The sequence below is a fragment of the Candoia aspera genome, chromosome 7 (genome assembly GCF_035149785.1).
Source record: "Candoia aspera isolate rCanAsp1 chromosome 7, rCanAsp1.hap2, whole genome shotgun sequence".
NCBI classification, from domain to species: domain Eukaryota; kingdom Metazoa; phylum Chordata; class Lepidosauria; order Squamata; family Boidae; genus Candoia; species Candoia aspera.
Genome location: NC_086159.1, coordinates 51,038,678 through 51,055,934, shown reverse-complemented (window position 1 = coordinate 51,055,934; position 17,257 = coordinate 51,038,678). Strand labels below are relative to the sequence as shown.

The 17,257-nt window shown below is 37.8% G+C and overlaps 1 protein-coding gene across 1 annotated transcript in view; it reads left to right on the top strand.

Annotated features, from left to right (window-relative positions):
- TMEM117 (transmembrane protein 117) overlaps positions 1-17,257 on the top strand; it is a 237,953-nt gene that overhangs the window by 182,791 nt on the left and 37,905 nt on the right. Inside the window, exon 6 of the mRNA XM_063309394.1 lies at positions 6,693-6,852. Coding sequence (XP_063165464.1) covers positions 6,693-6,852 — 160 coding nt within the window. The remainder of the gene's footprint in view (positions 1-6,692; positions 6,853-17,257) is intronic.

Genomic DNA, 17,257 nt, shown 5'->3' with positions numbered 1-17,257 from the left:
AATAATTTTAATTGCAGTTTTGTTATGTGAAATTGTATTTAAATTCACTGACCATAAAGATGCAAAAGGTGCTGTCCAGGGTTATGTAATAACCTGCTAGAATATCTGTAGTGACCCAGAGGCTACCTCCAGAGTAAGTGGGACCAAGAATGTGTTGTTGTTTTGGATCAGGGAGACATGGCTGTTTTAGGGGACAAAGTTGATGCCTTAAGGCAGAGTTTCCCAACCTTGGCAACTTTAAGATGTGTGGACTTCAACTGAATTGAAGTCCACACATCTTAAAGTTCCCAAGGTTGGGAAACCATGCCTTAAGCATATGCCTAAGATTCCCATTTTATCACTTGAAAGTCCTGACTCTTGATCTGTCATGCAAATCTTGCTGTGATCTTTGAAATAATGAAAGCCATGCCGCTCCACCATAGCAGATTATGTGACTGGACAAAGAGAACTTTCAGTTGTTATGCACATTGTCAGTTACCTACTGCCCAGTTATGTAATCTCACCTCTCCTTCAGATTGGAAAATCTAAATCCAGTTCCGCTCTTACACTGGCCCATCTAAATGGAAAAGAGAAGTTTTTCCATGCCTTACTTCCCAAACAACAAAAGGAATCTGGTAGCAGCTTTTCAGACTAAGAAATCTGATTGAAAGGCATGAGCTTTCGTGAGCTATAACTCACTTCACCAGGTGAAATGAGTAGCTCAACTGAAATAGAATTTAAACTGGGGTGAGGCGATTCCCAGGGGGGTGCCTGGGAAGACCTGTGAAAAGACAGACACAAAAACATAACAGCAGAACATAACTGGTTGTTATCCATTCAACTCACAGTTCAACTCATTCAAGTGCAATGAAATCAGTTCACAACTTAACAGCCAAACCAGCAAATATTAATGCTAAGACAAACCAAACACATCCACCATACATATTTAAAACAAAACCTTGGACATGACCAAGTGTCTATACACCCATTATTAAAAATAAAACGAGTCTTAGGAACTGTCAATATTTATTTATTTGTCACATTTATCAACCCCTAAATCACTAAGATAAATTACACAAGAAACCATATACAACAACCAATAAATATAAAAGTCCACGAACTAATGAAAATTCAGAATAAAATAAAATTAGCCAAACCAAACTAACCAAACTGATATAAAATCAAGGCCAAGCACCTTCAAGAAAGGCCTTCTTTAGTATTCTGGAAGGCAGTCAGGCTGGAGGACAACCAGATGTCCACTGGGAAGCCATACCAAAGACCAGCACCATCAGCACCACCAAAGAGCCGTGCTAAAGTGGGGCACTGCTTCTAGTTTCTCCTAGGTAGATTGAACTGGCTGGGTCAATTCCAATGGGAGAATGCAGTCCTGCAGATAACTAGGTGCTAGGTGATGAAGGGCTTTATAGGTTAGCTGCAGCACTCTAGTGGTGTTGCCTTAAAACTCAGGCATCCCAAGTTTGGTGTGGAGCTGAAAGACTATTCCCTGAATTTGGGAGAGAAACAACTTAACCTTTGCAAAGGTGGCTTTCTGCCTACCCAAAAACACCATTCACAAAGTATTTCAGGCAAAAGCAAAAAGCGTTTATTAAGGCAGGGGTCAAGACCTTCTATATGGTGCAGAAACAAATGATACATACTGTACATTCAGTATATGAGATACATCATAAAGCAAGTAATCAGACAATGAAAGACATTGATTACATGTGAGAATTGAACAATAGAAAATTGATTCTAGATCAACACTGATTCTTGATAACATTCCACAAGTGGCAAATTCATGAGATACATCACTCCCTTTCCCAGCAGGGTTTGTATCTTTTGAAACTTGCAAGCGTATTCAAGGACTTTCAGAATACACTCCCTCTTGTAGTTGCTGAAAAGGCAAGTTCTCACATACCAGAAAAATAATGGCCTTGGCCCAGAAGAAATACATGCTTTCCTAAGGTTGGAAAAGAGGCCTAGATTGCCATGTCAGGAATGCTAATACCACCTTTCCTTAAAAGCTAATACTGAAGCCTCACAATTCCAGGTAACAGTGGGATAACCAGGTCCAACCTATGAATCAAGCAGGAAGGTCTTTAAATCTCTCTTAAATACCATCAGATCCATAGAGATAAAGGGAATGAGGCAGCTGATTGCAGACTTGCAGGGCCAGAACTTGGAGACTGCAGTCCTGGAGCAAGGAACTGAAAAAGGCCCTGCTCAGAGGAACATAAGGAAGAAACAAGATTGTAAGGGAAAATAAATAAGAACAGACAGATACTGAGCAGTTTATGACCAGAGGGCGCTATCTTAACTACGCCCTGTTTAATTATTTGTGTGTAGCTAATTCCCCCTTTCCCCCAGCATATCCACTGCTTAATTTTACAAGTGATAAATCACATTATTGCTTGCTTCAAAATAGCATTTTAAACATCCCTCCCCAAGATATGTGAATATAATATCTAAATTCAGCCATGCACAGAGAAATTCCTCCTGACATTAAACAGCAACAGTACAGATTTTCTTTCTTTCTTTATTGTGGTCATAAATCCAAGCTACCAACCCAAAACTGAGCAGTTTATCAAACACAGATGTTACAACCAAACCCCTTATAATATAGACGTACAAATATTAGCAGCACAAAACTAAAGCACCGTAAGGGGAGATAAAATACAAAATATGATATTCAATTAAAAAAAAAAGTTTTGCGTCATTCATCAGCAAAGATAACTGTCCTGCACAATATTATGGCTGCTACCAAAAATTCTGGGAGACTCAATCACATCCACATTACTGTTTTTAAATAGAGGTGTCAAATACCAATCAGACATTTTTCCAGGATATATTATTAATAAGAGAATTATAAATCAATATTTCATATCCCCAAAGCAATCACAGAAGAATAAGATATAAATCAAAAGTCAACAGCAGCTTCCCAACATGAACAAAAATAATTCCCATGGGAGATGCCTTTCAAGCAGCATTTTAAGCAGTTGGCCAGCAGAAGAGAATTAAATCTAGTCCTAGAAAAAAACAAAATGATTGCTATATATTAAATGTTTGTCTTGGTGGTGTTATTATGAACTCAGTTAAAAGGTTAACTCTGTTTTGTATTGTAGCACCTACCTATTTTTAGTTTCATTTGTTTTACTATTTACATTTAAAAACCTGTAACAGTAACAACATGGGGATTCTCCAGAATTTTAGAATAGCTGAACATAAACAATTTTGTGACTGATTTTGCACTGATGAATTTCCAGCAATGTTATTCAAGACAGCCTCCTTTTGTATGATATAGTGATCCTGGATGTTGCAATGTAGTGATTGGATGATCAGAACTTTTAGCACTATATAAGCATTTACTAAAAACAAGGGAGGATAGACATGCATGCAAGCTGCAATCCTCATGCTCTCCGATATGGGCGCATAAACAGTCTTGCTTCCAGTGTCCCCATGTGTTCAGCTGCTCACAAATAAGTAAAAATCTGAAAAAGGGTTGTAAATGCATTCAGTAGAACCTACTCATAAAACCAGCTGTAATCGGGACCCTGAGTCATGACATGGCAGTAAATTAAATATTGTTTCATCTGTGATTCTTTTCTTCCTTTTTGATGCTTGAAAACATTAGAAAATTATTTCTTAGATACACATATTTCTGCTTTGTCAGCATCTAACAACTTAACATGGATTCTTAGATACATTGATGTTTAAGCCTATTGAGTATTGGTCATCATTGCAAATACAAAAGACCATTTTCAGTACTTTGACTTTCTACCCTCACTCTAGAAATAAAGAAGGAAATGAGGATAAAAAAATGCATTAAAACAATATGAGAATTCCAATGGGAAACCAGAGCAAATATTGACTTGCTTACTTGCTATTTACGCATCTGCCTACGCATTGATCTTCCCTGTAATAACACATGTGCATTGACATCCAGAATTATTGTTTTCCTTTCCACTGTCTGAAATATTTCTAAAGCATATTTGGAAGACAGATTCACAGCTAATGTGCAAGGAGAGCCTAAAGCAAGTAATTTAACGGTTGTGCAGCAAAACGATAAGAATTGCCTTCCCAAATAATTGTGGGTTTCATTTGTTAATATATGTCTTACTGTAAGTAGATGCTTTTTAATGAGTATGTTTACAGTTCACTAATATTGTGGGAAAAGTAATATAACTATAATTTAAGCTTTTATATCAGCTATTTAAGATTCGTAGCTGATTGAGGTTCCAAAGGGCCATGACACTATTTCCACATTCTGCCAGGGAACCTTGGGAGGAGAGTTGACATTCTAAATGTGGGTAAGAACAAAGCCAAAAGTCAGAAACTGAGTAGAATGTGGCATACACACACGCACTTCAAGTCATTCGTAAATCATATCAATGAGCACACAGACCTTGATCCATCCACTTGCATATTTTCACAAGCAAGCAAAGTGACCCCTCATCTTTTTGAACACTGACAGCCAAAAACATAGGAAACATCTACCAAATATGTGAAATTTTAAAGGGTGCCATCACAACCATACATAAGAATGAGCCTTCTCTGACTTCTGGTGGGGATATGGCTGACTGAACAGCTGTGTCCGTGAGCTCCATGGACAGAGCTGACAGCAGCGGGGCATGGGCAGGTTTTTTCCTGAAGCCCGGAGCGTTTTCATGGACAAGAAAATGCTCAGAATCATCTCATCTGTCCCCTGGAATGGCAACTTGTAACCTGAGAATCTCAAACAGCATTCATGCTAATCAGGTAAGAGTTGCCAGGAGGCTGGGACATCATCATTTCCAACCCACGCTGTAGCCTTAAGGGACACTAGGTCGAGTCACCCCATTTCTAAATCACCCAATTTATCTACAGCAAGAAGAAATGATCTTTCTTGGTGCTTGTCGTTATTTCTGGGATTAATTTTCAAAAATCTTTTAAGCTTTGGCTTGTTTTCCCATTTGGATATTAAAGAAGATTGAAAATAAATAATTGTGTCCCTGCTATTATTTTTGTATTGAATTTGAAGGATTTAACATTTTCCTACATGTTGAATCTGCTGTTTCGAATCTTTAGTTTTCTGTTCATTTTCTCTGAGAACTGCTTGTTAGCATACTTTCTCCTGTGTCAACAACTTTCAGAGATCTTCTATTAACTCATTAACTCCTTCGTTCTCCAGTCAAGTATCTAGGGGAAACCATAATCTACTGCTTGAAACATGGAGAATTTCAAGGAGACTTTCTCAGAGTTTTGTTGTGAGCTTCTCTGTGAGTTTAAACAGATTTTTAAATAGATCTTTCATGATACCTGTCAAGCTATTCTGCAAGATATTCAGGACATTGCAGAAAGTATCAGCTTTAAAATGTTTCATCTGGCTGAGGAGGTTGTGGAAGAAGATGAAGATTTTAACAAAGATAGAGATGTTTCTACTGACAGTGAGATTGAAACTCTTGTTGTGCCAGATGACCAAATTTTGGTGCTGAAGGAGTTAAAAGAGCAGACTGAATTACAAATCATAAATGCAGTTTTTTTTTTTTTTTTGATGGAATGTTATAGGAAAGAAGAGGCTCTGTTCTGTGGGAGGTTTTTTTCTTTTACTGAGAAGTCTGAGTTTCTCAGGGGGGGCAGTTGGGCTGTTTGATTTCTGTATGAAAAATGCCTTGTGTGTAGAGATACTGTATGTAAATGTTTTGGTTTATTTGAGGTGGGGTAGAGAATTAAGAATGTTTATTTGGATTGATTTTAAGGCTTGTATGATTTTATCTTTCTTTAATGATTTGGATTAAGATTTACTGGATTGCTTTTAGATTTAGATTTGTTCGATTTTTAAGATATAATATTTGCTTGGTTTTAGGTTTAATAGGTTTAAGATTGTTATAGTATTATTAATTATAAAAGTAAACAATGTAAATGTTCTTATAATTTGATTTTTATTATAGTGGACAGAAATATATAGAATACTGGTAGGAAGAAAAAATTAAATATTGTTTTTTGGGGGTGGTTGATTTGGAGGTTTATATATTACTTTTACTTTTAATATAAGAGGAAGGAGCAATTGTGTTTAGTGATTTTTATAACGTGCTAATAGAATGATTTATAGAAATAATGTGATCTTGGTTTGATATAGAGTAAGGGATTGATTATGGAAATTGCTGTACAAAAAAAGAATGAGCCTTCTCTGAATGCATGAAGGTAGTAGACCCATTCTTGTACATACCAGCATCCCTTTCCAATTCATGCAGAGATTTATAATCACTATCACATTCTTAGATATACACCCCCGAGTCATACATTTATGCATGAAGAATAAATCCACATGCAATCTTCCTCCATACAGTTGTGTTTCTCGCATGTCCCCAGTGGTGTTGGACAGGGACGGGGTGGGTGGGTGGAGGGTCATCTCCACAGTGTTCTTCTAGTCACTACGGTAAACTTCCTCTCATTGCTCAGCTCTTGACAGCTCATTGGAATTTATTTGCAGCAGCAGCAAATTTCAGCAATGGTAGTTTGGGGACTTGCCTAGGAATGATGGAGTTATAGCTCAGCATATTTAGAACAAACCTAGGTGAAGAAGATGGATGTAAGGAGAATATCAGCGCAGTAATACTTTAAGTATAACAGAGAAAATGATTTTATTTTCAAATTGTTTTGAAGATCACTATAATTGTGTAATTTTCTTTCTTCTCTTGTATGCTCTAATGACCTTTTTGGATTTCTCTTTTCAGGACTGTTTTATTTACTTTGACCTCAGTGGTTGTGCTGGTCATCACAACAGACTGGATAAGCTGGGACAAGTTGAATCGTGGATTTCTGCCAAGTGATGAGGTTTCGAGAGCCTTCCTGGCTTCCTTCATCTTAGTTTTTGACCTTCTTATTGTCATGCAGGTATGTTACTCCAGTATTTCTTCCACAGAGTGCCGAAGTGGCTAGAATTCCTGCTAATTTCTCTTTTCCCATGTGTACTGTTCAGGGTTTTGGAAGGTAAATAAGCATTTCTTTTTCAATTTCTGTTCATATACATACATTAAGATCGGTATTCTCAGGGAACTGTTTAAAGACTAAATTATCATTTAAAAAAAGAAGAAACACATCCGGTTTTCTTTATTTTTTCATATAAGCGCTTGTTTTTACAATAGAGGCATCTTTCTACTCCAGTGGCATGGCATGGAGAAAGAGGATAATTAAATGGGAAGATTTTTGCTTGAAAAACCTCCCTTGTGAGTTTGAAATAAATATTTTAGCAAAGCAAGGTTGTTTCCCATGTGCCACACAAAAAATTAACAACCGGTTTTGGTAGGCAGACTCATTCCGTTTGCACCAATAACTCCTCCACTTTTTATAACCAATTTCTTTCTACCAACTACTGTTTCCAAGGAGATGGATTCTTAAAGACCATCTAAATTTTGCTTTTTTGGGTCTTACTGCTAAAATAGGAGCACACAATCCTGCACACGCTTGTGATGATGACAAAGATGCCTACATGATAGCTCTTTTCTACAATTTGAATATTTTTTATTTTGTATAAAAAATAAATAGAAAGGTGTTCTGGCAAACTAAGGGTTTATTTATTTTGAATAGTTCTAATTTTTTGTTTCTGGCTGTGTTTACCAATTTGGTTTATTTTCATAGCTGTTGAATGGCATGAAGGTATTAACAGTGACATTTTCAGAGAAACACCAAATGTTCTACCATTTTGCATATGAATTAACATCACAATACTCAGTCTGTCATTGACTTATTTCTATATTATTATTAATATAGTTTTCCTTTGCAGGCTTAAGCCATATTTACAAAGTATGGGCTTGATCCATCAATTTTAAAGTCTCCTTTGTTTGAATAATCAGATTACATCAAAACTTAAACATCTTCTGTTCAAATTCAAACAAAGTATCAATGTTGAATTGTGTCAGCATTGTACCCTTCATTGCACAAATGAATGACCTTGACAGAAATATTACAACATTGAATTAGGAGACTGTGCTTGCAAATTGAGCCAATTAACTTCAAAGGGGGGGGCAGGTAGTTTGCAACAGTCATAGGAACTCTTGCATAATTACAACTTCAAGATTTTGCCATTTCACCAGAAATCCTGGTTTCTTGGAACAGTACTGACATAATTTCCAATAGGCTTATAGCTCTGCCTCTTCCCAAATCATTTGTGGTTTGATTCCTTCCCATATGGTGGAGCATTAGCTGGAGTGATGATATATACTCTGAACATTATTCAGCTCAGGGAAAAGAAGAGAGCCCAGGCCAACCTGAGACAATCAGTGGCAGACAGAAAATAAGGACAATATCAGGGTGGTTCATGGGTGATAGTGAGGATATGTAGCATGAGAACAGCATTGATCAGCACTATCTGAAGCTGCATGAGGGTCAGCCCCTAGCATTCAATATATATATGAAAATCCTGTCTCAAGGATTTTAAGGATGTCCTTTCTTAAGGACATTTAGAGTCCTTTCAGTTTAAGTACACCAGCCTTCCCAATCTGGTTTCTTCATGTATATGTTGGACTTCTTCTATAATTTAATTCCCAACAACCTGCTGACCTTGGATTATGGAAGTTAAAGTCCAGTGTATCCAAAAGGCAGGAGATATAGTAATGAAAAATATTTCAGATGATGAGTCATCACAGTATTATCTAAGACCTGCTAATGTGGTATAAAATGTAACTGGATTAGCATTTGGAAGTTTATGTCTTCTTATGCTGTTCTAACATTCATAACGCCGTGTTCCATCCACTCTAGTTGTACAGGGAATACCAAAACACTTGCTGACCAAGCTGACCAAATGATGATTGGTCTACTAATCAGCAAAGAGTATATGTGGGTCTTGGAACTGATGCAGTCTCCTGTAGCAGTTTGTTTTTCTGCTCATCCAGTCCATCTGTTCATCTACTGTAAACAAAATTCAAGCCCTCTGAAAGCTAGCCAGATAATATCTCAGAGGGGACAAAGAAAGAAGTACAATTAAAAAAACATCTGAATGATCATTAAAGAAAGACCATTTCCCAGGGAGGCAGAAACAATATGGTGTGTCTGGGTGTTTGAATGTTGCTAGGAATGGGCTGGATTCCTAAAACAGCCCCCAGATTTTATGTGGCATGGAAAAAAAAAGAATGAAAGAATATACAAATGACAGTTGATCTTAGCCAAAAGGCTGAGAAGCACAATATAAACTTTATGTTCTGGGCTGCATACTGGATAATGCTGGCAACATCAAGACTAATTATATTTTATGTAAATAGGATGTATTGCTAGTGTGATAAGTTTCTTATATTCCTGTGGTGATTCTTTTGAAAACATTTTGCTGTTGCATAAGAAACACAGTTGAGGATCCCAGAAACATTGATTGGCCTCCTCAGTCTTTGAAATGTTCAGTATCCTTGCTCTGGCTGTGTACTTCCTTGTTGTCAATACAGCTGAATATGAAATAGCCACATGGTTATTCTTTCTCATCAACTCTAAGAGTTATTGAACAACTGTCAAGAAATTTGTTGAAAAAAATGGGCTCTTGGCCATTTCTTCTGCTTTTGTTTCTGTTTTATCATAGCACATATACAAGACATAACAAGTTTCTTTCTGTAATATGTCACATTCCCAGTTATTGCATGGTGTGGTCCAGATTGAAGGCTGATGAGTGAGGGCAGCTGCTCAGATTGTTCTAGGGAGTAAAACTTTCTGTCTATTCCATTTTTTACTAATCTCTTCCTCCAGTTTCAGTGAAGCTCCACTATGGATGCCATGGTGGAACTATTGGGTGTGGAAAACAGAAATGTTGCATAACCACTTTTTTATGAATTTTGGTTGAATGAGAAAAAAAGTCCAAAAGCATGAGTATCACTTTTGAATATTTATGTTGCTTTTATTCCCCTTCCCTACTCCGCAATATAATTTCATGAGATACAGGGTACCTTCTGAGAATCTACTTTGTGTGGTTGCAGTGAGAAACATGAACAAGAATACCCATATATTATCCTATGCAACACTGAGTATCATTATACTGAAGGCATAAAATGCTATTGTCCGCTATCACTATTATTACTAAATCATTCTTCTGACTATGAAAAATGAAGTCACCACAGTATGACCTTGAAGGTATTGAGCTGAGAGGGAAACTTCATTTGAAAATCCTTGGCTTTGGTGCTTTCTCTTTCTCTTTTTATTGCACAGAGTAAGTCTTAAGTTTAATTGCATTTTTGAGTGATGTTTGTACAGCACAGTTGTTATTCATTTAGATATTTATCCACGATGCATGACTGAGATGACTCATCTTATTTACAAGGTGGTTTGGGCATCAGTAAATTGCTATTCCAGTAAAATCAGGTTGACACAGGTGGGTACTAAATTCGAGGTTCAAAGAAATAGTGCAGTAAGATTCTTCTAACTAAATGAGGCCAGCCTGTTTCTGAAATAAATGTAAATTCTTTAGAGATGGTGAAAATCTTATTTTCTATGTGAACATTGCATAGTGTTAAGTAAACACCCTGAAGAATTCTTGTGTGATTTCCTTCATATTAATTTATTGTGTTATGGAAGACTTCCCCAACCGGTGTCTTCTAGATACATTAGAACTCCGTTTCCATAATCCCCCAGTCATTGTAGAATACACAAACTGAAGTTCAAAGTATCTGTGAGGTTTAAAGCTAGGGAAGGCTGTGTGTCCACCTTACGTGCATCTAAATTTAGCAACAGGAAAATAACAACATAATGTGCAAAACTCATTCTTTACCTTGAGGGAAAAAAATTACATGAATGTGCTATAACAATTTTACCAATTTTAAATTAATAGAATTTAATGTTTAATTAAGCCTGGTTTTTGAATGCATTGCTTACTAGAGTGGACTAATTTTTATGATGATAATTGAAGAAGTTTTGGATCAAAATGACTGGGAGAACAGCAATGCTAGTTCATCAGTCTGGATAAGTTACAAAAAGGTAAAAGAGGGAGGATTACTCAGTCCCTTCTAAAGGTTATTGCTAGAGAATAAGTGATGGAAAGGTAAATGATCAAATGAAAAGCATGTATTAACATTTTGCTTCAGGGGACTGATGCAACACTTCAGTTGGTATTGCCAATTCATCCTTCTCTGACTTCATGGCCGGGGCCAGGATACATGTCTCCTGAGCTTCCAATATTGGTCAGGCTTTTTACATAACAAAGAAATGTAACTGAATATACATGCCACTGACATCTGATCTATAATAGCAATTGACAACAAAAGCCAGTTGCCTGCCAGAGCTCTTACCAGGCCTATAGCACTGCAAGATCTTTAAATTGGTAAGTTTTTTTAGACATCTCTATATATGCGGTTCCACACAAGGCTATCTTGTGGTTCCATTCTTTACTTTCACCTTTACTCTTTAAGCAACGTTCATATACATAGCTCACCACTTTGACCTATCTTGACATACATATCTGATGACCTATTTTGAAATACTATCTGACCCACCTCATCAAGCTGATCTGACTTTTCCCATCTGGATTTAATTAACTAGCTTTTAGAATTCAAGGTTAATTGTTGACCTCATATCGATTAGGTTTGCCTTTTACAGGTGATAAATTATCAACCCATTTTTATCTGCACCTTGACCTTCTTTTCAAGGCTTTCAGTGATTAGTGGCAACTATCAACGTTATGTGCACTTTACCCTTCTTCATTCACCACTCAAAGACCATCAACTAGAAGAAGTGAAATGCAACTTCCTTTCCAGTAGCCGAGTTATATACACTACAAGTTCATACTTCAAGATACTGAAAAAATTAAAATAGCTGCAATACATCTGTTTCCTTCAAATCAGGAAGTGACTGCCATTCTGATTAAGTAATATCTTTCTGCCAGGTTTTTCAGTGATAGGCTATTGGAATAGAGGATATGTATTGATAGTCCAAGTGAGCATGGTGCTACAAGAAAAAGGTTATGTAGTGCCCAGCTTCTGTAATCAGGACCAACATTGATGTGAAACAAAAAAAAAAAAGTAGATAATTCTAAATGCAAATTAAGACTACGTTCAGTTCTCTATTGAGAGAGATACAAGGATTTATAATTGTTAATGTTTTCTACTACAGATTAAGGTTACTATGGTAACTAATCATTTTGGCCAGGTGAAGAGGTTGAATTCAACTGTCCCCTTTTCGAATGTTAATTTTTGCACCTGGGGAGAAGAAGGTGCCTGGATTTGTTTTAGTTTCTGTTTCCCTTCTGTGTAGGCATGTAGAGTTTTCTAGCAGCTCTCACTGAGAGCCTGTAAGAATGCAGCAGCTTTTAAATATGTTTTGCTTTCTGTAAATAAAATTATTTTTATAGAAATGCCTGGTGTGTGACTTTTCTAATCTCTCCTGGGCCAAAGGCTTTCCTAGCAATCTGCCAACAGGTTATGGGCCCAGTAAACAGCCCAGTAAGCCCAGTAAAACCCAGAGAGAAAAGAGAGATCAGCTCCACACCTCATGCACAATTTAAAGGCAGGTAGCAAAGACCTGTGAAGATTTTCTTTGGAGCCACCTGGAGATTTTCCAGCAACTGCCGGTCTACAGGACAAAGAAGCCAGCTGAGGTGACTTGCAAAAGAAGGAAGAAGCCATGGCTACCTCCCAGCCCTCAGCAATGCCTCTGGAGCGCCTATCAGAGACCAACTATTTGAATTGGGCCCTGAAGATGGAGATGTATCTTCGCAGAGAGAATCTTTGGCTGCCAATTGGTGAGCAAACCCCCCAAAATCCCAGTGCTGAATGGCTGAGACAGGATGAGCAGGCTAGAGCCACCATTATCCTGGGAGTTGAGGACAATCAGCTAGTCCACGTGCGAGGCATGCAGTCTGCAAAGCAACTTTGGGACGCTTTGAGAGACTTGTATGTAAAGGCAACAGCAGGGAGTAAAGTTACCCTGACAAAAAAGCTGTACAAAGCCTACCTTGCAGAAGGAGATATCCTTCCTGAGCACCTGCATTATATTCAGCAGCTGTTTGTTGAGTTGCAGGAGAGAGGAATGGAATTTACACCTCTCACAAAATCCTATATCCTCCTGTCCTCACTAAATGCAACGTGGGACACGCTGATTTGTACCCTGGAGGCTATGCCTGAAGCAGACCTCACCCCATGGTATGTTACACAGCGCTTACTTGCTGAATGGGAGAAGAGAGAGGAAAGATCCCCCCCCCCATCTCTTCTGGAAAGCTGCAATACCAGAAAACAAGGGAAAAGAAGGGAAAGGAAGCTGAGGCCACAGCGCTAGCCAGCCAGCGATGCTTCACCTGTGGTTCAGCTGGACATTTGCAGAAAGACTGTGCCTTGAGACCCAAGAATAGAAAGACAGAGAAGAAGAACACAAGGGCAACACAGAAGAAGGCTCTTCAGACAAGCCAAATTGCACAGGTTGCTGAGAAGGGTAATTCTGATGTATGTGTGTTAGATTCTGGGGCCAATTGTCATTTATGTAATTGTAAAAGCTCTTTTGTGTCACTGTCTAAAACTGAAAGACAAAGTGTATCTTTGGCTGATGGGTCTGTGACCAAAATTATGGGACAAGGTGACTTGTATTTATCCTGCTTGGGAGAAACTGTAAAAGGTGTGTTGTATGTGCCAAATTTACAATCAAACCTTTTATCTGTGGCACAATTGGCTGCATCAGGGTATGTCATAACATTTAAGAAAAATGGTTGTGAGATACGTAAACATGGAAAATTGTGTGCTACTGGTATATTAAAAGACTCCTTGTACATTGTGCAAAATGCAAGGAAGCCAAGCTGCAAGGCTGCAGTTGGCAAGGCACCATATCATGACCAATGTGTACACCTGATGCACAGGAGATTTGGTAATGCTAATTTCAAGTATATAGCACAAATGCCTACACAGAAGGGAAACAGAAACTAAAACAAGTCCAGGCAAGTTGTTCCCCCCAGGTGCAAAAATTAACATTCGAAAAGGGGACAGTTGAATTCAACCTCTTCACCTGGCCAAAATGATTAGTTACCATAGTAATCTTAATCTGTAGTAGAAAACATTAACACTCCCCTTTTTATACTACAGAATAAGACCTAAAGATAAAACCCTGTGATAAATACTTAGACTGTGTAGTTTGCAAAGAATGCAAAACACTAAAAGCTCCTATGAGTAAGCACGGTGACAGAGTTACAACTAGACCTTTGGAAATTGTACACTCTGACATTATTGGTCCTTTTGCTCCAAGTCTTGGACAAGCAAGGTATGCAATGACCATCATTGATGATTTCTCAAGATACACATTTATCTACATCTTAAAACGTAAAGATGAGGCATTTGAGAAATTTAAAAGTTTTGTGACATGGGCAAATGGAAAATTCCCTAGGCCTGTATCTGCACTCCAATGTGATAGAGGAGGAGAGTACCTTTCTCACAAATTCAAAAGGTTCCTAGTGCAAAAGGGGATAGAACAAATTCTTTCTAACCCTTACACCCCTCAGCAAAATGGTGTTGCTGAAAGAAAGGGCAGAACCTTGCAAAATGCAATGTAATGCATGCTTAAGATTCACATTTATCATTTAAGTATTGGGGAGAGGCAATATCTACTGCCTGTTATGTACAAAACAGATTGTATAACTCTGTGATTCAGGACACTCCATTCCATTTGTTTTATGGTGTGAAACCAAAGGTAAACCATCTTAGAGTGTTTGGTAGCACTGCATGGGTTCATATTCCAAAACAACAGAGAAGGAAAGGAGGTCCCACAACAAAGAAAGCCATCTTTGTTGGCTATGAACAAAGCCAAAGGAGCTACAGGTTCATAATGGGAGAGAAATTAATAATTAGCAAAAGCACTTCTTTTGCTGAACAAAATTGGGGGAGATTAAACTGTAGCTCTCCAGTTGATCTGACCACCACAAGAGAACAGCAAGGACTTGCTGATAGTGATCTTTTGCCTGATGAGGACATTAAACCAGAAAAGCAAACTGAAGATCTGTCTGATAAGACAGATGCTTCTCAGGAAAGTGATAGGAGTCAAAATTTAAGCCCTGTATTACCTCGCAGATCTCAGAGAAGTAATAAAGGCGTTCCTCCATCACGTTTTCAGGCTGAAACAGTAAAGGCTTTTCACATATTCACAGAACCTGAGTCTTTAGAACAAGTGAATGCTTTACCACCTGAGATTGCACAAAATTGGCATTCTGCCATGCAACAGGAATTAGCATCCTTGAAAGAAAATAAAACATGGAAACTGGTAAATCTACCTCCCAATGAATGCTGTCTAGGTTGCAGGTGAGTTTTCAAACTGAAAAGGGATGCTGATGGTAAAATCCAAAAATATAAAGCAAGGTTGGTTGCAAAAGGGTTCACTCAAAGGAAAGATTTAGACTTTGACAAGACTTTTGCACCAGTTCCTAAAGGTGAATCAATTAGATTACTGTTAAAAATTGCTGCACTCGAAGGAATGTCAGTTCACCACTATGACATTCAAACTGCATTTCTCTATGGTGATTTAGACCACAAATTATACATGCAGCAACCCCCTGGCTATGAAAAAAGGGGAGAATCTAGTCTGTGAACTGCAGAAGTCAATCTATGGGTTAAAACAAGCTGCTAGATCCTGGAACCAAAAATTAGATGAAAAACTGCAGAATTTTGGTTTTGAAAAAGGAAAAGCAGATCCATGTGTATATATGAAGAAAGACAAACAAGGCTGTATGTATCTGTGCATTTATGTTGATGATTTGCTGCTGTTCACACCAACAGAAAAAAAACAAAGGCTTGATTTTGAAGCCTGCATGAAAAGCCATTTCATATTAAAAAGCCTTGGCATTGTAACAAATAACCTAGGTTTGGAAAAACCTATTTTTTGTATTTCCCTAGGAACCAGCTGTTAAACCAAAGGGGAGATAATGTTAAAATAATGTGAATGGAAAGACAGAGTTGTCAAAGAATATTGGTTTGCATCTTATTCTGTAGTATAAAAAGGGGAGTGTTAATGTTTTCTACTACAGATTAAGGTTACTATGGTAACTAATCATTTTGGCCTGGTGAAGAGGTTGAATTCAACTGTCCCCTTTTCGAATGTTAATTTTTGCACCTGGGGGGAACAACTTGCCTGGACTTGTTTTAGTTTCTGTTTCCCTTCTGTGTAGGCATGTAGAGTTTTCTAGCAGCTCTCACTGAGAGCCTATAAGAATGCAGCAGCTTTTAAGTATGTTTTGCTTTCTGTAAATAAAATTATTTTTGTAGAAATGCCTGGTGTGTGACTTTTCTGATCTCTCCTGGGCCAAAGGCTTTCCTAGCAATCTGCCAACAATAATCTCTATTGTAATTGGTTCCTAATGCTCAACACTTTCTGTATGTCACGTCCATTAATCAGGCACTCTGACATCTCTGACCTTCCTGTAATCGCAGATCAGTTGAAAGTATAACAGTTATCTTCTGGAGGAACATCCATTACTGTATAAGTTGCATCCAAGAAGCACACTATACTTCTGCATTGGGACTGAAATATTTCCAGACCTGAAACAAAAAATAGAAATAACACTTTTTGCTTTTCAATCAAATCTCAGTTTAAAAAAGAAACCCAGAAAAAGATATTGGAGTCAGAAAAATTAACCTGCTGGATTTATTCATACCACTTCATTAAGAGCTTGGTTCTGTTTACAATCCGTGTATTTCCCTAGGAACCAGCTGCATTCGAAACATGATCCTGTAATTTCAGAAAGCCAGGATGAAGAAGGGAGTATCTCATCTTTCTGAAACCCTTACAAAGGTAAAGGTTTCCCCTGCACAGTCGTATCCAACTTTAGGGGGCGGTGCTCATCTCCGTTTCTTAGCTGAAGAGCCAGCGCTGTCCGAAGACGCTTCCGCGGTCATGTGCCGGCATGACAGGCATGGAATGCTGTTACCATCTTCCACATAAAGTTGTAACTGGCCAACTGGAGCCTGAGACAAAAGCCAATCTATTAGAGATGAGAAACACTGCAACCTTTTATTGTAAGTGACATATAAGATCTACTTTGGGGATATATAACCTTTTTAAAGCAAAGGCTGCTCTTGGCCTTTGAATGATATGTGTCAACAGGGCAGGACAAGGAAGGGTCTGGCAACAAGACAAAAATCGGATTTAACAACATTTCAATTGAATTAATTCATACACTTCACACGGTTGCTTCCTATATTTTCAATACATTTTTTAAACATAAAAATTACAATTCAATGGCAATTAAGACTGTTGGGACCTACACCCAAAGCTTTGCAGGACTTGCTTGGCCTATATAATTAGCAGTGTTGTCTGTCCTTCCTTCCTCAGTTTTTAAGATGAGATTATGCAGGTCTCTCTTTAA